The sequence below is a fragment of the Coregonus clupeaformis genome, chromosome 1 (assembly GCF_020615455.1).
Source record: "Coregonus clupeaformis isolate EN_2021a chromosome 1, ASM2061545v1, whole genome shotgun sequence".
NCBI classification, from domain to species: Eukaryota; Metazoa; Chordata; class Actinopteri; order Salmoniformes; family Salmonidae; genus Coregonus; species Coregonus clupeaformis.
In genome coordinates, this window is record NC_059192.1 from 36,240,802 (window position 1) to 36,264,702 (window position 23,901).

Here is a 23,901-nt window from a genome sequence, read left to right on the forward strand (position 1 = left end):
AGCCACTTGAACTCAAATTAGCTCATTTCACGATGGTCTGTGCTATCTGGTATCCTTGGGACGTTAATTTTAACGTTAAGGTAAGGTTTATGGTTAAGGTTGGGACGTCCCAATGATTCCATATTGCGGTGACCATTTCACGATAGTTAGTAGGTCCTGTCAAAGGTGTGAATTGTTTACGCAGTTGAAGTTGGATTGACAGTTCTCGATTAAACAAAGACACGGACAGAAGTAGCTTCTAAAGTAAGATAAAATAATTCAACTACTTGAAAAAAATGATACATTTGTTTAAGGTCTGGAAAGTGAATGGTGACACTATCTAGATAGCTAGCTAGCTAACTAGTCTTGTCTGAGAGAATGCCAACGAATAAGTTTTGAGCCTGTAACGCGTTATCTAGCTACTAGGCTAGCTATGCTAACGTTAACTGTTAGCTAGCTAGTAAGCTAAGTTGGCTAGTTAGGAGTTTTGGTATCTTGACCCATAGGCTTTCAATGAAATTAACTCGCTAAATTGACATGTTATGCATTATTACCGTAGCCAAATAACGTTAACGTTAGCTAATTCTTGATCTAGGTTACTCAGAAGTAAAATTCTCTCGCGAAAGTTTGTCATTGACTGTTTCATCTGTCCACGAGAATATGTTCATGAGAGATTAGTTAGTTCTTAGTTTATGGAAGTGGTGAATCCACAACCCATACGGACTCGGAGTCAGGGTGAATAGCTAGAATGAAACACTGAAATTGTACCTCAGGATATAATCTGCATGCTGTTACATGGTAGCTAGCTAAGGTCATGGGTTAAGCATGTTATTGTTTTGTTCAGCAATTTCTGGAGGCAAACTTGAAAATGTTTGTAGTGAGATGGCGGGTGTGGAAATGGCTGGAGTCCCACAGGCAGACAGAAATACCTTTGGTACTGTGTCAATGCTGGGGGCGGTACATGTTTGTGTCCTTTCCACCACATTTTCTATGTGTTTAGGTCTGTTCGGGCTATGACACATTGTTGAGGAGATAATGGAGCCAACAGACCATGCCACAGAAGCTGACCCTCTGAAGAGGGAGGATGGGGTTGAGGTTGGGGAAGTGGCACCACCAGCGCAGACCAAGAAGAAGAAGAGTTTGGGTCTGGCCAAGTTGTCCCACTGGAGGACGGCTGCCTTCTTCCTCTCCCTCTTCCTCTGCCTCATCATCGTCTTCGCCTTCTCTTTCATCATCCCCTGTCCCGTCCGGCCGCAATACCTCACCTTCTGGAACCGCACCTTCCCCCAAGCAGGTGTGGAAGAGATACAGTAACACAATAGACCAGAGAAGGCCAATTAATAAGTTATTTAACCCCTCTGTTGTTTTGCACTATGGGCTGGATGAAAAAGTCTCAATCTCCATGGAAATAGCATTTAGTACAGGATCAGGCTTTAACTGCCTGGGAAACCAGCCGTAGATGTACTGTTTGTTTCTTTACCCAAAAGGTTAAACTTACTTCCTTTCCTTTCTCTCACAGCCACCTATGATTTCCTGGCCATAGAGGATGCAAGCAAAGACAAAGTGATGGACGTGCTGTTTGTCCTGAAGGACTCAGAGGGCAGTCAGAACGTTAGCTGTTTTGCTGAAGGTACTAGGAATACAGGTCTTACAGCAAATGCTTCATACTTTGTCTTGCTAAAGGCCCAGTGCAGTCAAAATTATGTTTTTCCTGTGTTTAACTGTCATATTGTAGACAGCTGTTGAAACTAACACTGTAAAAGTGTGAAAAAAATGTGTTGTTTCCTGATAACTGCTGGTTGGAAAAACAATCGACACAGGACCTTCTAATCAGCAGGTTTGCATGGGCGGGAGTTTCAGCTTTCCATGGTGACATCACCATGCAGTACGTTGCTTAATAGACCAATAACAAAGAGCGTTCCAAACCTCTCTGCCAATAACAGCTAGTTTTCAGTTTTCCCCTCCCCATTCTGACCACTCCCAGACAGTCCTATCAAAATTCTTGCTTGAGAAGGTTTTTTGTTAAAAAGCTATTTTTGCACATTTTAATGGAAATCTGTTAAAGTGCATTCGGAAAGTATTCAGACCCCTTTACTTTTTCCACATTTTGTTACATTACAGCCGTATTCTAAAATTGATTAAAATGTTTTTTTCCCTCATCGATCTACACACAATACCCCATAATGACTGAAATGCCTGCTAAATGACTAAAATGTAAATGTAATGACAAAGCAAAAACAGGTTTAGAAATTTTTTGCACATTTATTACAAATAAAAACAGAAATTTTACATTTACATACAGTACCAGTCAAAAGTTTGGACACACCTACTCATTGAAGGGTTTCTCTTAATTTATTTTTTAGAATAATAGTGAAGACATCAAAACTATGATTTAACACATGTGGAATCATGTAGTAACCAAAAAAGTGTTAAACAAATCAAAATATATTTGAGATTCTTCAAAGTAGCCACCCTTTGCCTTGATGACAGCTTTGCACACTTTTGGCATTATCTTAACCAGCTTCACCTGGAATACTTTTCCAACAGTCTTGAAGGAGTTCCCACATATGCTTAGCACTTGTTGACTGCTTTTCCTTCACTCTGCGGTCCAACTCATCCCAAACCATCTCATTTGGGTTGAGGTCGGGTGATTGTGGAGGTCAGGTCATCTGATGCAGCACTCCATCACTCTCCTTCTTGGTCAAACAGCCCTTACACAGCCTGGAGGTGTGTTGGGTCATTGTCCTGTTGAAAAACAAATGAGTCCCACTAAGGGCAAACCAGATGGGATGGTGTATCGTAGCAGAATACTGTGGTAGCCATGCTGGTTAAGTGTGCCTTGAATTCTAAATAAATCACAGACAGTGTCACCAGCAAAGCACCCTTACACCATCACACCACCTCCTCCATGCTTCACAGTGAGAACCACACATGCGATCATTCGTTCACCTATTCTGCGTCTCACAAAGACACAGCGGTTGGAACCAAAAATCTTCAATTTGGACTCATCAGACCAAAGGACAGGTCTAATGTCCATTGCTCGTGTTTCTTGGCACAAGCACGTCTCTTCTTCTTATTGGTGTCCTTTAGTAGTAATTTCTTTGCAGCAATTCGACCATGAAGGCCTGATTCACGCAGTCTCCTCTGAACAGTTGATGTTGAGATGTGTCTGTTATTTGGGCTGCAATTTCTTAGGCTGGTAACTAATGAACTTATCCTCTGCAGCAGAGGTAACTCTGGGTCTTCCTTTCCTGTTGCAGTCCTCATGAGAGCCAGTTTCATCATAGCGCTTGATGGTTTTTGCGACTGCACTTGAAGAAACTTTAAAAGTTCTTGAAATGTTCCGTATTGACTGACCTTCATGTCTTAAAGTAATGATGGACTGTCGTTTATCTTTGCTTATTTGAGATGTTCTTGCCATAATATGGACTTGGTCTTTTACCAAATAGGGCTATCTTCTGTATACCAACCCTACCTTCTCACAACGCAACTGATTTGCTCAAACGCATTAAGAAGGAAAGAAATTCCACAAATGAACTTTTAACAAGGCACACCTGTTAATTGAAATGCATTCCAGGTGACTACCTCATGAAGCTGGTTGAGAGAATGCCAAGAGTGTGCAAAGCTTTCATCAAGGCAAAGGGTGGCTAATTTGAAGAATCTGATTTGATTTGTTTGATACTTTTTTGGTTACTACATGATTCCATATGTGTTATTTCATAGTGTCTTCACTATTCTACAATGTAGAAAATAGTAAAAATAAAGAAAAACCCTGGAATGAGTAGATGTGTCCAAACCTTTTGACTGGTACTGTAAGTATTCAGACCCTTTACTCAGTACTTTGTTGAAGCACCTTTGGCAGCGATTACAGCCTTGAGTCTTCTTAGGTATGATGCTACAAGCTTGGCACACCTGTATTTGGGGAGTTTCTCCCATTCTTCGCTGCAGATCCTCTGAAGTGCTGTCAGGTTGGATGGGGAGCGTTGCTGCACAGCTATTTTCAGGTCTCTCTAGAGATGTTCGATCGGGTTCAAGTCCGGACTCTGACTGGGCCACTCAAGGACGTTCAGAGACTTGTCCCGAAGCCACTCCTGCGTTGTCTTGGCTGTGTGCTTAGGGTCATTGTCCTGTTGGAAGGTGAACCTTCGCCCCAGTCTGAGGTCCTGAGCGCTCTGGAGCAGGTTTTCATCAAGGATCTCTCTGTACTTTGCTCCGTTCATCTTTCCCTCGATCCTGACTAGTCTCCCAGTCCCTGCCACTGAAAAACATAATAATAATAATAATAATATATGCCATTTAGCAGACGCTTTTATCCAAAGCGACTTAGGTCATGAGTGCATACATTTTTACGTATGGGTGGTCCCAGGGATCAAACCCACTACCCTGGCGTTACAAGCGCCATGCTCTACCAATTGAGCTACAGAGGACCACAGCATGATGCTGCCATCACCATGCTTCACCGTAGGGATGGTGCCAGGTTTCCTCCAGACGTGACGCTTGGCATTCAGGCCAAAGAGTTCAATCTTGGTTTCATCAGACCAGAGAATCTTGTTTCTCATGGTCTGAAAGTCCTTTAGGTGCCTTTTTTACTGAGGAGTGGCTTCCGTCTGGCCACTCTACCATAAAGGCCTGATTTGGTGGAGTGCTGCAGAGATGGTTGTCGTTCTGGAAAGTTTTCCCATCTCCACAGAGGAACTCTGGAGCTCTGTCAGAATGACCATCGGGTTCTTGGTCACCTCCCTGACCATGGCCCTTCTTCCCCGATTGCTCAGTTTGGCTGGGCGGCTCTAGGAAGAGTCTTGGTGGTTCCAAACTTCTTCCATTTAAGAATGATGGAGGCCACTGTGTTCTTGGGGACCTTCAATGCTGCAGACATTTTTTGGTACCCTTCCCCAGGTCTGTGGCTCGACACAATCCTGTCTCGGAGCTCTACGAACAATTCCTTCGACCTCATGGCTTGGTTTTTTCTCTGACACGCACTGTCAACTGTGGGACCTTATATAAACAGGTGTGTGCCTTTCCAAATCATGTCCAATCAATTTAATTTACCACAGGTGAACTCTAATCAAATTGTAGAAACATCTCAAGGATGGTCAATGGAAACAGGATGCACCTGAGCTCAATTTCGAGTCTCATAGCAAAGGGTCTGAATATTTATGTAAATAAGGTATTTCTGTTTTTTTATTTTTTATACATTGGCAAACATTCTAAAAACCTGTTTTCGCTTTGTCATTATGGGGTATTGTGTGGAGATTGATGAGGGAAAAAAATGTATTCATTCCATTTTTAGAATAAGGCTGTAACGTAACAATGTGGAAAAAGGGAAGGGGTCTGAATACTTTCCGAATGCACTGTAGGTACTTAATTGGTACTTAGAAATAATTTGATATTGATATAAAAACTGCTGCATTGGGCATTTTTAAGCACAATAATGAAGAGTATGTAGCTGCTTTTGTAGAATGGTTTCACTGAGATTCCAGTAAAAGTAGAGGCTGCCAGCCAAAGATTCCCAGAAGACAAGCTAAAGTCCCCTCAATACAGAGATACTGTTTCCTAATTCCTATTGTAATGAACCTATTGTAATTGTTCTACCCAATATATTATCTGCTGTGTCATTGTAAAATCTGTAGCTTGGCAGTGTCTGTGAGATTCAGGTGTGCTGTATGACTTCCAGGTCTGGACACACCTTGTGTGTTTGTGTCGGCGGTAGCAGGGACCAACGGGGAGACTCTGTGGGAGCGGCCCTTGGCCCCTGAGTTCCACTGGGCCCAGTGTGGTCTAGATGGCCTGGGAGAGACCGACAGGGGCTGCCTGCTGTCCCACTCCAACCAGCTCACTGCCATCGACAAATACACTGGTGAGTGACTCACTCATTTACTCACATCTCTCTCTACTATCTCACAAACCACCTGAGCCAGAACGTGTAGTCATGTTTTCACACCTTTTCCACCACAATGGTGGTTGAACATCACGCTTCAAGCATTCATATTGTCTCTCCTCATGTGTTTCGTAAAGCGCAAATATGTGCCTTCATATCCCACTAATGCATGATAGTTTGGTCTGTCTCACATCACTATTTTGTAACCAGACTCACTTCGATGAAAACTTTGTCATGATTTCTGTTGGAGGGGGTTTGTAGCTGTGAGTGCATTCTGAATACCTGGTATGTCTGTACAGGAGTGGTGACGTGGGCGCGGCCCCAGCCTCACAACCTGAGCAGCACCTTACCGGTCCTCAGTGTCTCAGACCTGGATGGGGACGGGGTCAGCGACGTGGCTCTGGTGGCCCCCAGCCCAACGCAGGTAAACCTCAAGGGCGTCCTCGACGTCTCAGTTTAGTCACACTCACCAGCTGTGTGCCTTATGACACCCGCTCAGACTAGATTATGCAATATTATAGGATTTTCACTGTTTACGTTTTATATTTCTGCTTTAAAACACAGGACAATAATGTATGAGAAAATGTGCGCTTTACACATGAAATGGCAACCTCTGTGCCAGTACCTTCAAATCAAATGTATTGGTCACATACACATGGTTAGCAGATGTTATTGCGAGTGTAGCGAAATGCTTGTGCTTCTAGTTCCGACAGTGCAGTAATATCTAGCAAGTAATATCGAACAGTTCCACAACAATTATCTAATACACACAAATCTAAGTAAAGGAATGGAATAAGAATATATAAATATATGGATGAGCAATGTCATTGCCAGAACGCATAGGCTAAGATGCAATAGATAGTATAGAATACAGTATATACATATGAGACGGGTAATGCAAGATATGTAAACATTATTAAAGTGGCATTATTAAAGTGACTAGTGTTCCATTTATTAAAGTGGCCAGTGATTTTCAAGTCTGTATGTAGGCAGCAGTCTCTCTGTGCTAGTGATGGCTGTTTAACAGTCTGATGGACTTGAGATAGAAGCAGTTTTTCAGTCTCTCGGTCCCAGCTTTGATGCACCTGTACTGACCTCGCCTTCTGGATGATAGTGGGGTGAACAGGCAGTGGCTGAGGTGGTAGTTGTCCTTGATTATCTTTTTGGCCTTCCTGTGACATTGGGTGCTGTAGGTGTCCTGGAGGGCAGGTAGTTTGCCCCCGGTGATGCGTTCGGCAGACCGCACCACCCTCTGGAGAGCCCTGCGGTTGCGGGCGGTGCAGTTGCCGTACCAGGCGGTGATACAGCCCGACAGGATGCTCTCAATTGTGCATCTGTAAAAGTTTGTGAGGGTTTTAGGTGACAGGCCACATGTCTTCAACAGAAGACCTCAAGTCAGTTTGTTCTGTTGTTATTCTCTGCTCTCTAGACACAGCTGGTGATCCTCTCAGGAAAGACGGGTGTCCAGATTGGCTCAGAGGTGGTTCTGGACACAGCTGAGTGTGCCATGCATCTCCTCCACTCCACAGGGAAAGGCTCCAACTATGTACTGCTCCAGAAAGGTGAGCAAGCCATTTGCCAAAGCCTGCGAGTGAGCTCATTTACTGATCTGCTGTTAGTGTATCGTTAAAAAGCCAATAACTCACTGACCAAATGATTGATCTCATACCATTCTATGTGGTAGACCACATTGATTCCGGTCCTACTGTATGCGACCTTGTCCAATGATCAGTGAGCTATACCAGTATATTGATTTTAAGGGTCCTATATGGCCTGTTGGCTACAGCCCACAACATATTGATGTTAGTGTAATAATATATGACTGTTGTCACTTTCCTTTGTCCCCTCTCCCCAGACTCAGGGTTGTATGGCCTGGCCCTGTGGAGGATTGCAGCCCAGGCTAAGGCAGGCATGGAGAAAGGCCTGAAGAAGGACAAGCACTGGGAGAGCAAAGCCAATGACTCCTCTGGCCTTGTATCAATCTATGAGTAAGATGGCGCAGCAGCTAGATGCTAATACACAATTCACACAATTCACACAATGCCTCAATGTCACAGCTTGGGAGCAAAACATAACACCAATATACCAAACGTCTACTGGTTAAATGATCATTTCTCTTGTCTTATTTCTAATAACCTGGACCATAGACTGAAATGAATTGCTAATGCTAACATGGAGGCTTTCCTTTGACGGCCGTTCCTCCCCTGCAGGTCTGGGTCATTGAGACACGTGTTGAGGACAGGGAAGGCAGAGGGTCCCTCCAACCTGCTACTGGTCACTGGGGGCAGTGTGGAGCTGATAGATGGCGACAGTCTGAACTCACTGTGGAGAGTCAACACCAGCACAGTCCTCAGGTGGAAAACGACATCACCCTACACACTGATTAGTTAGTTAACATTGTCATGGAGCTTACTCAATACACAATATTGACTAACAACCTCCTCGTATTCCTTAACATTTGTAGTAAATTGCCACGCTCCGAATTCCTGTGTGGTGTGTGTGTGTGACGACAACTACGATAACCAAGGTATTTGGACCAATGTCGTGTACTGAATGGGAGGGTTTTAAGTAAGTTTCTCCTCTCCCCTCAGCGAGCCTTCCTTTGGCCACTTCAACAAAGATGGCACACTCGACATAGTGATCGAGGAGGACATTGGCAACCACATTAAAAGGGTACGTTGGGACCAGCTTGGAAGCAATAGAAGAGACCCAACTTACCTGCTGGGTATTTCATGCCTTTTGTTTTTCCACTCCTGCTGCATTTGCATTGAATGCGACATCCATCCCTGGTCTGTGTGTATTGCAGGTGGTGATCCTGGACGGAAACACTGGAGGCACACTGTGGGAGGTCAACCTACTGGCAAGCCCCAACTCACCCAAGCCAGCCTCAGTCAACACCATCAACTCCTTCTCTGTGTTCATGTTCTGGGGGCTGATGCCGTCAGAGGCCAACTCCACAGTGAGTGCAGTGACTTTATAAGAACAGATCATTCACTGATCTTCATCTCGTTACATCTCACACTGTGTTCGTGTAACCTTGCCTGAGAATCTGAAGGCTTGTGTTAGCTTCCCGAGTTAATGCCTAGGATTTAGCTCAGTGGGCTAGCGCATGCTTGTGGCATGCAGCATACCCGGGTTCGAACCCAGGTCGATCACATTCACATCTGTCATATTGGTGTTCTCTAGACATGCTGACCTGTTTCTAAATGAATGCTTTCCTCCAGAGCGATTTGAGTGAGGAGCGGCGCTCCTACATGCTGTATCCCCACTACTCCACAGTTCTCCTGGAGAAGAGCAACGTCATGGACCACATTATCGCATTTAAAGGTGAGCTACATGATTGAGCAAAACAATATCATAATGGGTGACCAATGAACCGTCTCAATATCTAGGCTGTCTGAAAATGTTATGTCATGACTCTCCTGGGTGAGGATCAAAGGCCTCAGATCAGCTTGGCAAATGGCTGACATTTGGGAGGGACCTTGGATCCTCTCCTCCAATCCGCTTTGAGAGGGAGGTGAGGAAAAAAAGGACGGGAGGATGCAGGGATTTGACAGCTAGTAACGTTTTCAGCCCCAGCCCTAGTCTACTGCACTTGAGGATAATGACCGTTCTCGAAACCCTAAACCACTTGTTGTCCATGTGTTTCCTGCCTGTCCTAGCCACCCTGTTGGAGCGGGGGCGCCACGCCTGCTACATCCTGCTGACGGGGCCCCAGGGGGAGGGGACGGAGGGGACGGTGGTCCTCAGCAAGCGCAAACTGAAACAGGACGTCACCGACAGCCAGGTCCTCCGCATTGTCTCCATAAGCAGCAAAGACACTAACGAGGACATCAAAGAGGCCTTCCAGAGACTGCGCTTCAGCGATGAGTGACAGGCCGCTGTTACCATGACAACGTTACTGCTGATATCTAAACTGTGTTACAATAGCTATGACTACCGTTACTGCTGACAACCAACCAAACTGTGTAGCTATGGTTACTTTACTGCTGACTACTAAACCTTCTTCTGTTGACCTTGTATTCCAACTGTCTCATGACAATCAGATTAGTTCAGCTCAGTTTTCTTAGTGCAGAAATAGACGAGGTAGATGCAGACTTAGCTTTGCATCTATGCAACTAATAACCGCAATAATCACCAAAGACTGCCAGGGCATACCAACTAGGCAATATGGTATGATGAGGTACTGTATCTTAATTCATTTATGCACAACTAGAGGGCCACCGTGTGGGATAGTTTTTAGTCTCTGTAAAGATGGCTACAGTGACTGTTTATGTTATGCAACATAAAGAGACACTAATAGCCCCAAAGAGCTGCATGGGCAACCCTGTGGTTGGTAAAATTATTTAAGGTTACTGCTTCCATATTAAATGAAAAGTCATAGCCTTATATTGTAGCCAGAGGTACTGTGGTAGTTGACAATCAGATGAAACTAGTAGCAGGTACTGTACTATTCCAAGTTGCTGTAAATTAGGGTCTTTTAAATGCACCTTGACAGAACTGTAGGCCCTGTATGAGGGACTCAAGCCTTGAAAGTTGAATGTTTCTGGTGATCTGTGTGTTGACGTTCAAATCCGGCAAAAGATGACGGGGAAAGGAAAGCTTGAGAAAATTCTTATGGGCTACCTACATAGCACATGATTCAAAATGCTTTGTTTCTCCCCCCCATCTCTTAAAAAAAAATTATGCCTTAAAGTGATATTTTATGGGAATGGGGGTTTTATCGTTTGCCTTATACATTAATATATTGAACCTGTAGAACAGGCTTCCTTTTGAGCTGGTTTTTCCTTCTCATTTGACTATCTATTAACCCGCATAGCTGTTGTTTTTGTGGTGTTGGAGGTGGAACTTGGGTCTCTATTCAATCCGTATCACAGAAGTTCAACTTTACAGTGTGATTGAAATGTAAAGGTAATGTTCCTGCTTTAGCGGAGACTGCATTCACGGTAAATGCTACACGTCGGCTCAATCGGAAATGACCCTTACATTTCTATCGCAGAATCTGCAACCAGAAATAACTATTGATTTTTCTGGTTCATTAAAAGAGCTAATCTTAGATATGTTTTTGTTTGTTGAATCAATTAGACCATGCCCATTTCAAGCTTATCTTAAAAAAAAAAAAAAAAAGTTACATCAGAATATTTAGGCAAGTTAGCTGGCTAACTCATTGATCCTACTTTGTAGAATACCCCCCCCAGCTCTCGAAGTTCCTGACTTGAGTCACAGCTTGCTGTGTAGTTGCGTGTCAGCCAGACTAGGTTGAACTGCATGAGCTGTCAAATCCGCAAGCTACTCCCAGCATTATTGGTGATTTTCAATACAACTTGTGCCGCGTTCAAAACAACTGGGAATTCGGATCTGGGAAGTCGGAAATCTCCAACTTCCGACTTCAGTGCATTCAAAACAACTCGGAACTCGTAAAAAAACAAGCTCCGACTGGGGAAAAATCAACGGTCATCCAGCTCGGAATTCCAACTCGGGAACTAGGGCCTATTTCTAGAGCTCTGACTTTTCGACCTAAAGATAACTGAAGTCATGATTTGACCTTGTATTTTTCCAAGTTCCCAGTTTTTTTAATGCAGCATGGGAACTCTGAAAAATACGAGGTCAAATCATGACGTCAGCAGTGGTGGAAAAAGTGTTCAATTGTCATACTTGAGTAAAAGTTAAGATACCTGAGTGGCGCAGTGGTCTAAGGCACTGCATCGCAGTGCTAACTGTGCCACTAGAGATCCTGGTTCGAATCCAGGCTCTGTCGCAGCCGGCCGCGACCGGGAGACTCATGGGTGGCGCACAATTGGCCCAGCGTCGTCCAGGGTAGGGGAGGGAATGGCCGGCAGGGATGTAGCTCAGTTGATAGAGCATGGCGTTTGCAACGCCAGGGTTGTGGGTTCGATTCCCACGGGGGGCCAGTATAAAAACATATGTATTCACTAACTGTAAGTCGCTCTGGATAAGAGCGTCTGCTAAATGACTAAAATGTAATGTAAATGTAATAGGAAATGACTCAAGTAAAAGTGAAAATCACCCAGTAAAATACTAAAAGTATCTGGTTTTAAATGTACTTATGTACAGTGGTTGAAAAGGTACTCAATAGTCATACTTGAGTAGAAGTAAAAAGTAAAAGCTATACATCAAATTCTTTATATTAAGCAAACCCGATGGCACAATTTTCTTGTTTTTTTATTTATTTATGGACAGCCAGGACTCATAATTTACAAACTCAGTATTTGTATTTAGTGATTTCGCCAGATCAGAGGCAGTAGGGATGACAATGTGATATATTGATCGGTTCTTGAATTAGTGCATGTTGCTGTCCAGCATGAGCATTCTCAATGTACAGAGTAGGCTACTTTTGGGTGTACGGGAAAATGTATGGGAGTAAAAACAAAAGTACATATTTTCTTTAGGAATGGAGTAAAAGTAAAAGATTGAAACAAAATAAATAGTAAAGTACAGATACCCAAAAAAACGACTTAAGTAGAACTTCAAAGTATTTTTTTATTTAGTTACTTTACACCACTGGATGTCAGTGATCTTCAGGTCGGAAAGTCAGAGCTCTAGAAAGGGGCCCGAGTGTCCCGACTTGAAATTCCGAGTTGGATAACCGTTCAAAACTATTTTTCCCAGTCAGAGCAAAAAACTATTCTGAGTTCCTAGTTGTCTTCGAACGCTCGGAAGTCGGAGATTTCCGTGTTCCAAGTTGTTTTGAACGCAACATACAGTGAGCTCCATAATTCATTGGACAGTGACCATTATTTTGGTTCTGTACTCTAGCACTTTGAGGTTGAAAGGATACAATGAGGGTGAAGTGCAGACTGTCAGCTTTAATTTGAGGGTATTTTCATATATATCGGATTAACCGTTTAGAAATGACAGCACCTTTTGTACATGGTCCCCCCATTTTAAGGTACTACAAGTATTTGTTAAATTGGCTTCACAGACGTGTGTCGTTAGGCAGGTGTATTCATTTGTGTCGTTAGTGAATGCAGGAGAGCTGTTGATGAATAGTATTGATTCTAGACTTTGCTATTGCCTTTGGAGGTTGTTGTTGGGGTGTGAAAACATGAGGAAGACAGCAGTGTTGATGCAAATGAAGCTGGCTGTCATAAGGCTCAGAAATCCCAGTCAAAACTGTTCGCTGCTCTGGCACCCCAATGGTGGAACAGCGGAGTCACTCACCACCTTCCGGAGACATTTGAAACCCCACCTCTTTAAGGAATACCTGGGATAGGATAAAGTAATCCTTCTACCCCCCCCCCCAAAAAAAAAAAAAAAACATTGTAAAGTGGTTATCCCACTGGCTATAAGGTGAATGTACCTATTTGTAAGTCGCTCTGGATAAGAGCGTCTGCTAAATGACGTAAATGTAAAATGTAAATGAAATGAAAATCAATCAGGAACATTGCAAAAACCCTGGCCATGCCCAAGTCAACAGTTTGGTTCATCATTAACAAGAAGAAGAAAAAAAACGGTGAACTCAATTATGTCAAAAGACCCGGTAGACCGAGGAAGACCACTGTAGTGGATGACCGGAGAATACTCTCTATGGTGAAGAAAAAACCCCTGACAACAGCCCAACAGATCAAAAACACTCTCCTGGATGCAGGTGTAGATGTGTCAAAGTCTACCATACGTAGAAGACTACAACAGCAGGACTACAGAGGGTACACTACAAGATGCAAACCACTGATAAGCCTGAAGAACAGAAAGGCGAGATTACAGTTTGCTAAAAAGCACCTAAAAGAGCCCCAAGAGTTCTGGAAAAAAGTATTGTGGACAGATGAGACAAAGATGAATACAAAGATTGTATCCTTTCAAACTCAAAGTGCTAGAGTACAGAACCAAAATAACAAAAAAATTTGTCACTGTCCAATGAATTATGGAGCTCACTGTATATCTATAGCGGACAATGCATAAATCATAGTCCACAGACGCTAGGACGCGATAGTCCTACGTCCCATTCTAACATAGCTACATGGCTCTGAGACCACCATCTGCGGGGGACGCACAGCCCAAACGCGCGTCTCCTGGTATGCGTCCTCTATTCATTAGAATGTGTTGACAGTTGGAGAAATCGCTTGAGCTGCGCTGAGAATTCGAAAAGTATGAAAGGCAACGGTCCAATATTCTAGAACACTGCGTATGCATACACGTTTAGGACTATAATAAATGCTTGAAGTGGACATTGCCATAGAGCCCCACAGTGGAGATGTCATAATACCCATAAAACCTAGCGGTCAAACAGGGAAATGGTTCCAATCATTTTTCCCAAACTGAAAAATGATTGGAACCATTTCCTTGCTTGACCACTAGGTTTTATGGGTATTATGACTCATACTGTGGTACTCTATTGGCTGCATGGAAAGGGAGTCACATGAAGACAAATCCCATGCAGCATTGTTTACAAGTTCGAACACTGGAATGTGATTTGTAATTTACACCTTGATTAGGCTGATAGAAATCATCATTATTTCATTTAATGATTTTCAATTTGAGCATCATTATTTCTATATATAGACTTTATCGTTCTGAACTTTTAAAGCTGCAATATGTAACTTTTTGGGCGACACAACTCGCATTTCTGTGAATTTGGTCATCTGTCATTCTCATTGAAAGCAAGTCTAAGAAGCAGTAGAGCTGTTCTATATGCAATATTTTTATGCTTCCCGTTCTTAAGTTTAGTTTTTGCGTATTTTACTTTTGGTGTTGTACACCAGCTGAAAATATAATATTTTTGGTTATGGAAAATATATTTCACAGCAGTTTAGATGGTACAATGATTCTCTACACTATACTTGCTTGTTTTGTCACATAAACTAAAATTAGGCTTTAGGCGAACTAAGAATTTTAGCAACAAGGAAATGGCAGAGTGATTTCTGCATATTGTACCTTTTTAACACGAGTGGGATGGGTGTGGCTTCATGACGAATCACAAGAGAAGCTGCACACCGATTTGAAAGTTCCAACTCAGTTGAACCTCATACACTGTCAAAACATAAATCTATGGGGGTGTCTGCTATTGCTGGTTAATGCTTAATCTGATTTGAATCTAGGCCTAAATTATGTTGTAATTTCAAATATTATAAAATAAATTGAATTAGAAAAGAGACTTCATGAATGAAGCTGTGTTATGGTGGGAAGCTTGACCAGTTAGAAAATAGGCTACATATTAGTAGTTACTATACACAATGACAGTGTATTGTTTGGGCTATAGCGTAATACTTTTCTCCCAATATAAAAATGCGTTGTTAAAGAAAGGGAAGTACGGAAATGTTACAGCAAACCCACTAATCTACATGGGTTGACTACGGGTCGGTCACATCTCACTAGGGTCGGCTTTATTACTTAATTAATGGGCGCGTTCGAGTGGATCACTTTTGTCAAGACGTTGACCAACATTGGCCAACGCCTTTCAAAGTGTGTTGCATTATGGGTATAATCATTTTTCCGACTGCATGACCTTTACAACAACCATGTGATCAAAGGTCATGCACTTTCGAACGCAGTCGACTGGAAATGTCTGCAGTTGCTCTGCAACTTGAAGTCAGAACCAAAGCATTGTGGGAGACAACCTTTTTCTGTTTTCTTGGAAGCAAAAGGCACTACATGCTCATAAATGGTTGATGTTGCCACCTATCATTGGTTATTATCAACGCATGTTTACTGTTCTGGGTGGATGACTATTTAGCATGTAAATACATTTTTATCCTTACATTCTTACAATCAAATTACATAGGCATGTGATCCAAATTTCTAGCATAAATAAATTGAATATCCTACTTGTGACAATATAGCTAATGTATTTATCTAGATGTTACTGTAATGTGTCCAATGGTATAGCCTACAATTAGTCTTGTCTGTAATATTGCTTTCACCAAACAAATTCAAATGTCTTGATCGTCTATTAAGTGTGTGAATAAAATGGAATACACTGAACAAAAATATAAACACAACATGTAAAGTGTTGGTCCCATGTTTCATGAGCTGAAATAAAAAATCTCAGACATTTTCCATACGCACAAAAAGCGTATTTCTCTCAAATTTGGTGCACAAATTTGTTGCCAAGAGTGTGCAAAGCTGTCATCAAGGCAAAGGGTGGCTATTTGAAGAATCTCAAATCTCAAATATATTTTGATTGTTTAACACTTTTTTGGTTAAAACATGATTCCATATGTGTTATTTCATAGTTTTGATGTCTTCACTATTATTCTACAATGTAGAAAATAGTTAAAATAAAGAAAAACCCTTGAATGAGTAGGTGTTCTAAAACTTTTGACCGGTGGTGTACATATAGTCTAATTCTTTTCATATTGTTTACCCAGTATGAGAACTGATGTACATGTATAGTCTAATCTGTTTCTGAGTGTTTTGTCCTTCATGTGATTGAATAAAATTATGTTCTTCACATGCTTACTGATAAAGGCAACATAAAGGTTGAGAATTAAAGAACTACACTCCAGGCTGTAGTGATGCTGACATGCAATCAATTACCACACAGTAAGAATATGTGTGGACTCCATCTAATCAGATATGTTACAATTCGTTGTTGCACAATCACAAATACTAAAGAGGAAGGTACAAGGGCATGACATAATGGCAATCAACAGAGCATTTCCCATATGCTGCAAAAATACATATGTTCTCATTCTAGTACCCTATGCATTCACTACCTGGTTATATTTTGAGAAAACCATCACAAAAATACAAAACAAGTCTTGTGAATGTTAGAAAGAGCTTGGGCTGGTATTTAATTTCCTGTCGATCCTGTTCAGCTTCGTGTAGGAGAAGTGTAATTTTGATAGCATCCACTTCATCGGCAATAACAAAGGCGAATGCCATGTCTGCAATTGTCACGTTTCGTTGAACAGCACAAGTTGTCCGACCTGCTGTCGTTGCATATGTACCGCCACCGACTTTACTCGTTGACTTCCGTCTACATTCGGCTACTTTCGGCTTATCACTCAAACGCGCCCAATACTATACCTATAAATGTAGGCTATAGTTTCCGCACTGAGCAGTGTACTGGCATGCGCAGAATAGTATTTACCCATGGTGCTGGGAGGGAGAACGAGCGCTCAGTCACGTCTCACCCCGGTTGCGTGTGTTGGCATGATATGTTTCCCCATGACTTGTATTGGGTATAGGCTACTTGCTCTTAGGAATATAAATACATTTGGACACAGATATCCGATCCTTTTTGAGGAGGAGAATGTAACTGGAGCCCACATCTTTCCTCGCGGAGTTATAGACAGAATCCTATATAGGGTTGGCAAAGAGCGAAATGGTTCGAGATTATGTTGCATTCTAGAGCAGACTTGTCTAGAAAAGGGAAAGTTAAATGTGTGAAGAGGCGGAGACTGTTGCGCAGTGACGCGGTTGTCGCAGAGTTTGTCTGGGTTCATTTGGAAAATATCTTTATAGTGTAGGGAAGGGTTATTGTTTTACAAACAGACAGAGCAATTAAACCAGCTCAGACATACGAATGATAGCGCGCATGTGTCGATCGATGTTTGTCCATCTATATCCATCGATTGATCAATAGGCACATCTGGATCGCATCAATTGGGACTTTAATTTACCATTCCATGTCCCAAAATGGTACCCAAATGCATTTTTGAATTAACGTCTATCAATTAATAAGTCAATATGCTGTCATGGAAAGGCGCATAGCCTATTGCATTTTATATAAATGACCCAAGAAAAATACGAAACCCACCAAGAAAAAACAAAACCTAGCATAAACTTCATTCACATGCACTTAGTCTGCATTGATTGATTTGCGACCACATCTGATATGGCAGTTCCTAGAGAGCTGGTTTGATTTTTTTACAAATACAAACTTTTTTCTGTCTCATCTAACCTATTTTGGCATTAGGCCTATATCAATTATTTACTTAGAATTCCTGCTAAACTGCTACTTCCTCAACTGCAACATGTAGGCTATCATGTTTTGTCATACACCTATAATAGCCCACAAATGATGGCAATTACACAAATGATGGCAATTACCCTATCTTGGGTAAAATTAAAGGTTTCCAGTGATTTATCCTTAGTTGTATGTAATCGATCATGCACATGGTTGAAGTATCTCAGTCATTCCAATGTGACCTGCGTCCGCCATACCGTTTTAATAGGACTGCACGGCTACAACAGCCACAAGACCAGAGCGCGCGCAAGGGAGCACTCCAGTCATCAGCCAAGTGAACCTGTTCGGTTATCGTCATCGTTAGTACAATAGTCACTTTGAACAACGCAGCACTTGCTACAAAGGTAAATATTGGTTACATTTTTGTATAGGCCTAAATAAAATCTGCCTATATTATGCCTACACAATATCTTATGCAACAAGAATATAGTGTTTTAATTAACTTGGGAAGCTTCTGAAAATGAAACCATGAGCAAACAAGTCGATCATTAGCCTAGTTATTTTGTTTCCTCGTTTGCTTGCGAGTGACTTCTTTATCGTCTACAACACTCAATTAACCGACAAAAAATGTAATTAGGACTAATTAATATTGATTAAGAAGGCTACTTCTTAGATATGGGTGATTATGCCTAAGAACACAGTATTGGCGTTCCTATTAACCTATTGTATTGCGGTATTATTGTACCTAAATATCAATTCGTCTAATTAAGTTCTGTAATGTAGAAAAATAGCATTTTTTTATTAGTCTTGTAGCGCCCCACTTCTATCCGTCCTCCACTCTCCATCAGTGCGCACGTCTGGTCTGCAACCACATACATGTTTATTGATCATTTTCCTTAAAAATCGATACTTAGGTCGTAGACAATTGAATGTAGACTATTATGTCTGTGGTGTAGCCTAAACATAGCCTCAACATACCTGCTAAGGAGCTTTTTAGTCACCTTCACTCAGGGCCGGCCATAGCCTTTTGGGGGCCCTAAGCGAGATTTGGTTGGGCCCCCCCCCCACCTCGTGGCAAAACATTTTAGTGGCCCCCCCTCTTGACGGTAAAGAGAAGCATTTAAGTTTTAAAGTTAATTTCCTGCAATTCTACACATTTTGCCATGGGGCGGAGAGAAGATTTAGCAATTGTATAACACATTTCATGCAATTCTACTCATGTGGTCCTCTGTAGCTCAATTGGTAGAGCATGGCGCTTGTAACGCCAGGGTAGTGGGTTCGATCCCCGGGACCACCCATACATAAAAATGGATAAAAGCGTCTGCTAAATGGCATATTATTTGCAATTCTACTCATTTTGACATGGGGCAGAGACATTTTGTTCTTTAGTTTTACAGCTAATTTCCTGCAATGCTACCTATTTTGCCACGGGGTGGAGAGAACGTTTAGCAGTTTTAAAGCTAATTTCCTGCAATTCCAAACATTTTGCCATGATTTATGCAACGTTAAAATGCTATCTGAGTTAGAATGACTAACAAAATCAAAAGGGGCCCCCTGGAGGTTAGGGCCCATGGGCACGTGCCCTGCGTACCCGGTCGTTATGCGGCCATGATTACTACAAGTTTAGATAGCTGGCTAAACTAACTACCAATAAAAAAATTGTTAGCTGACATGGCTAATTGAGTGACTGTCAGTGACTGATATAACAAGATACAAACTGCTGATGCACAACCAAATTTCGAAATTGCACCTGCTGTATTCTATTATTCTTACTCTCAGTAAGGTGAGAACACAACTGAGTTCCCAAAAAAGTATAATAAAAACATACACACATATATCATTTTTGTTCAGGGGCCCCCTAGCGGTCGGGAGCCCTAAGCAACTGCTTATGTCGCTTATGCCTGGGGTCGGCCCTGCCTTCAATAGATAGCGTCATTGTAGGCTATTTACCGAGGTTATTCCATTTTCTTGCATCCTCATCATTCAAGCATTGTTTTCCCGACAGAACTAAAAATGGCAGAGGATATTGCGACTAAGCTCCAGAACTACCGCACTGCTCCCTTCGATGCCAGATTCCCCAACCAAAATCAGACAAGGAACTGCTTCTACAACTATCTGGGTAAGTCTAGACTCCAAGGTCAAAGTCTAGGACTCTGGTCCATTAGTCACACCAGTCACGTAGGCAAGTACAGATAAATCCTTTATTTATCCAGTGCTTTTCTTAATTATGCATCTGTTTAGTGTGTGCCAATTAATTTTGTGGGACAGAGCCATGTCCTTGTGGAAAACTGCTATTTTAGAATGTGTGTCAAAAAGGTGATTAAACTAACCTGGTAAAATAAGGGTTTAAAATGAATTAATTAAAAAATTAAAGACCCTGACCTTAACCTTTTTAGAGGACTGTAATCCAATTGTGTATATTTCCACAAGACCACTGACATGACCACGACTCAAACTCATTGTTGTGCACCTTATCTTCTAACATCCCTATTGTGTTGCTATATTTATAGATTATCATCGCTGCCAAAAATCGCTGGATGCCAAAGGAGTCGACACTGCCCCATGTGACTGGTATAAGAGGGTCTACAAATCACTGTGCCCCATTTCCTGGGTAATGCTTTTAAGATAATATACGTTTTCATTAGCTAAAAGTCCTTAAGTGAATTGGAAAGGATTTCTGAAGTAGGCCTACAGTATTGATAACACAAACTGTGGGTTGACTGACTGGTCTAGAAGTACATTATATGGTAATTTGAGGTCATGTGTTCACTGTTCATCCTGTTACACATTTTTCTGCACTTAAGTGTAGCAAATCATATTATGTACCATCATAGCCTGTTGTTTTGCTTTTTAACTGAATTTCAAGTATGGCTTTTTTTAATTAAAGGGGTGACTGGGTTCAAAGGGTTATAGACCTCATTTTAGGGGGGGTCTGTCTTCAACCAAATTTCAACTATTGCTGGTACAATAGACAGTAAGCATTATTGGAGAAAAAAGCTCTGGCCATGTTCAATTAGCCCTATTCTGAGCTATACATGACTCCGGCCTTATCCAGTCAAGCAAATAGTGACCATAAAAAGGCAAACTCTTTAGTCAGTAGAGTTAATATTCAAACATCTGCTTCCTCTCAGAGTTTATTGACCTTTCACTGAATGAGATACTGTATTAGTATACACAATCCAAATCTAATTAAAATAATGCAGGATAATTGGTCTGTTACAACTACGTCAACATGGAGGTATTTTAACCGGTCTGGTCTGTCAAGTAAATGTTTATTTTACCCGTTTGTCCCCCAGATCCAGAAATGGGACGACCAGAGGGAGGAGGGCACCTTCCCAGGGAAAATTTGAGTGGCATCTCCAAAGAAGTATATTTCATGGCAATATGTATGTATGAGTGGTAGGAATCCAGGTTGGTCCTCCACTGCTCCTATGGAATGTGAGCAGAGTATAACTGAATACCGTAGTCATTCCTTATCAAAGATAATCATTGTATTGCAGATTCTGCATTAAAGTGCCTCAGGCGATATTTATCAAACTGAAGAGTCCATATTGTTTTTGGGGCATTGAAGAGAAGTAACATTAGATGACATCATGACACCAAGACCAACTCTGTCACTTGGTTTAAAAGGATTTCATTTTATTTATTCAAATAAAATATACACTTATTTGAACAAGATTTAAAAAATAATAAAAATATTTGAACACGGAATGTCACACTTACAGTAATAACACCATCACTCAAAGCATGACTGAGGTGCAGTGTGAAGCCTATACCCACAGACTGACATTTTAAAATCAAATACATAAAACTGCATAAAAAACAACAACATGTATCATATACAAGGGTATATAGTAAGAAATAGGCTATATTGTGGCTCAATGAAGCAGTAAATTCTTTTAAAAACACAAGGGTCTACCTTTTTACATTTGTAACCGGAGCCACAACTGTGGTAACTTGTCCATGCAACAAAATACTACTGGGTATAGGTATACAACGCCAACTATAGATTATACTCAAACATTCAAGATAAAACAAGATTTCAGCAAAGATCCATCCCTTTGTAAAGATCACATCTTACCTATTTGAGGTATGTTTTCAGTGTTTGCATATTAAATATTAAATGTTGTTTCTGGTTACATATTCTTAGGTGTTTTTCAACCAAAGGCCAAAATGTTGTTTACACGACAAAGTATATCTTGATAATATATTTAAACTTTTTGAAATAACAATATTTTAGGTAACTATCGCTACAAATGGGAGACTCAAAAAATCTTTTTCATATCAAACAACTTCAATAAAGGTCACTTAGTTTGCAAACATGTCTTTCTAATACATAGTGCTTAGTGTCTATAGGTTCACCAATATATTACTTAATCAAAAATATTATATATTAATATATTCAGGGCTGCAAAATGTATATCTAAGCAAGTATACTGTTTTTGTGTTAAGCAAATGCAGCGGCCTAGGCTGGCTTAAAACTGTTTCAGACCTATTGCTTCAATGTGACCAATACTCTGTACCAATACCGATGCCTGATTCTACTTTATGGAACAGACAGTCATATTATCCACCCTGCGTTATAAATCTTTCAAAGGTCAAACCTCCATCTGACACCACAGGCACCTAGACACACCATTAGACAGTGAGATATTAGACTAGAGAAAATATTAACTGGTTTACTCCATAGCATTCAGATGTGTTGGTGCACATATGCCACTAGGCTAGGGGATATTAAACTTTTCATGAATACAACTCATTCGTAAATGTAGGATCTAGATCCCATCTACTAAGAGCGTACTTGTTGCCACGGAGTTCATCTTTGAGTAGGTATGCACCACGAGCAGCAGCAGAACGCAGCACAACATCAAGAGGAGCAGCGACAGACATTAGTAACATATCTAGGCACAAAGATGGCCGACATAGCAGCCTAATATAGGTTCACTCTGACTGTGGAAAGGACAATCACAATTGGAGCTACTACAACGGTTCTACATATGTGATGCAGTGCTGACGTAGTACTACACAGGTACTATACATATGATGTAGTACTACACAGGTATTATTAATTGGATGTAATATTAGCACTACACAGGTACTATACATCTGATGTAGTACTACAAAGGTACTATTAATCTGATATAGTATTACACAGGTACTATACATCTGTAGGAGTCTAGAGAGATTGGAGTGACAAGAGAACCAATCCAACCAGAAAGTGGAAGGCCAATCCTGTGGGCGGATGGATACAAACCCAATGTGTTCTGTACAAGCCTCTTCAAAAGTAGACCCACCCGACACATGAGCTGTCGCTAGGCAACACTTCACTATAGTGCAATGACTGATGGAAGACAATGGGAATTGTTTTCTTTTCGGCTGGTCAAAGCTTTGTGTTAAAAGTCCCCTGAGTGGGATAGTGCAGATAGTCAGTAAACCCTCATCCCGTCATTACTGTTCCCTACAATTAACCAGTGGGACACCAACCACCATCTGTCTGTCTGTCAGTCCGTCTGTCAGTACCTCCTTTTCCCCAGCTTTCCAGTGTCCGTCATGCAGGTTTTAGGCCGAAGCGCTGCAAGATGGGAAAGCAAATATGGTTGTGGGTAATTATAGTGTCAAAGAAATTAAGGGTTGTTCACACACAAAAACAGACAAAACATCAAAAGAAAATGTGTTTTTAAATGTATTTTCTCCCCATGCTTTTCAGCAGGCAGGGGGGACATTCATGCAGACGTTTTGTTGTATTTGGTATGTTTAAAAGACACCAAAACATCTGGGTTAATAATAGTGTAGAAATATCACCTCTAACAATATTGATAATGTAACAAGGTAGTTAAAGCTTTTTTTTTTTTTTTGCTTCTCACTGATTATTGTATTATACGTGATTTGCTTCTCACTGATTATTGTATTATACGTGATAAATAAATATAAATATATAATTTGAAATGTATATATACTGAACAAAGAAATTCTGACAATTGCATTGGCTACCTGGATCAGCTGTTTGTTTCTTCTTGTTGTGATGGACTATCTGATTCTCATTGGTCATCTTCACATCTTGGTCCTCCACATAGTTACTGCAAAACAAAAAAAGGAGGGAAAAACAAACCAGTTTCATTTCTGCCTCTGCATAATCTGGCCAGGTATATGAAAGGCAGGAGCACAGGAGCTGCGG

At 41.3% G+C, this 23,901-nt stretch overlaps 3 protein-coding genes across 3 annotated transcripts in view; 2 read left to right on the forward strand and 1 right to left on the reverse strand.

The window, feature by feature from the left end:
• Window positions 1-97: 97 nt before the first annotated feature.
• On the forward strand, window positions 98-10,924 carry LOC121567803 (protein FAM234A). Its single transcript, XM_041878104.2, has 12 exons — window positions 98-243; window positions 980-1,273; window positions 1,499-1,609; window positions 5,654-5,836; window positions 6,157-6,281; window positions 7,287-7,419; window positions 7,713-7,845; window positions 8,068-8,211; window positions 8,449-8,530; window positions 8,664-8,816; window positions 9,082-9,184; window positions 9,520-10,924. Exons 2-12 carry the CDS (start codon window positions 1,015-1,017, stop codon window positions 9,729-9,731), a joined length of 1,638 nt encoding a protein of 545 aa, XP_041734038.1. The 5' UTR covers window positions 98-243; window positions 980-1,014; the 3' UTR covers window positions 9,732-10,924.
• Window positions 10,925-18,001: 7,077 nt separating this feature from the next.
• LOC121567811 (cytochrome c oxidase subunit 6B1) lies at window positions 18,002-21,263 on the forward strand. Its single transcript, XM_041878112.2, has 4 exons — window positions 18,002-18,130; window positions 19,732-19,845; window positions 20,237-20,337; window positions 21,023-21,263. Exons 2-4 carry the CDS (start codon window positions 19,740-19,742, stop codon window positions 21,074-21,076), a joined length of 261 nt encoding a protein of 86 aa, XP_041734046.1. The 5' UTR covers window positions 18,002-18,130; window positions 19,732-19,739; the 3' UTR covers window positions 21,077-21,263.
• A 77-nt stretch (window positions 21,264-21,340) lies between these two features.
• LOC121584961 (protein KATNIP homolog) overlaps window positions 21,341-23,901 on the reverse strand; it is a 35,120-nt gene continuing 32,559 nt past the window's right edge. The window contains exons 27-28 of the mRNA XM_041901242.2: window positions 23,718-23,803; window positions 21,341-23,298 (exon numbers count right to left, since the gene is read on the reverse strand). Coding sequence (XP_041757176.2) covers window positions 23,240-23,298; window positions 23,718-23,803 — 145 coding nt within the window. The 3' untranslated portion in view covers window positions 21,341-23,239. The remainder of the gene's footprint in view (window positions 23,299-23,717; window positions 23,804-23,901) is intronic.

What these genes read in the sequence shown, in the direction of transcription:
- LOC121567803 (XM_041878104.2), top strand. Translation starts at nt 1,015, where the DNA reads ATGGAGCCAACAGACCATGCCACAGAAGCTGACCCTCTGAAGAGGGAG. An exon ending in CCGCACCTTCCCCCAAGCAG is followed by an intron (nt 1,274 to 1,498) that starts GTGTGGAAGAGA and finishes TTTCTCTCACAG; the next exon opens with CCACCTATGATTTCCTGGCC. An exon ending in GGCCTTGTATCAATCTATGA is followed by an intron (nt 7,846 to 8,067) that starts GTAAGATGGCGC and finishes CCTCCCCTGCAG; the next exon opens with GTCTGGGTCATTGAGACACG.
- LOC121567811 (XM_041878112.2), top strand. Translation starts at nt 19,740, where the DNA reads ATGGCAGAGGATATTGCGACTAAGCTCCAGAACTACCGCACTGCTCCC. An exon ending in CTGCTTCTACAACTATCTGG is followed by an intron (nt 19,846 to 20,236) that starts GTAAGTCTAGAC and finishes CTATATTTATAG; the next exon opens with ATTATCATCGCTGCCAAAAA. An exon ending in CACTGTGCCCCATTTCCTGG is followed by an intron (nt 20,338 to 21,022) that starts GTAATGCTTTTA and finishes TTTGTCCCCCAG; the next exon opens with ATCCAGAAATGGGACGACCA.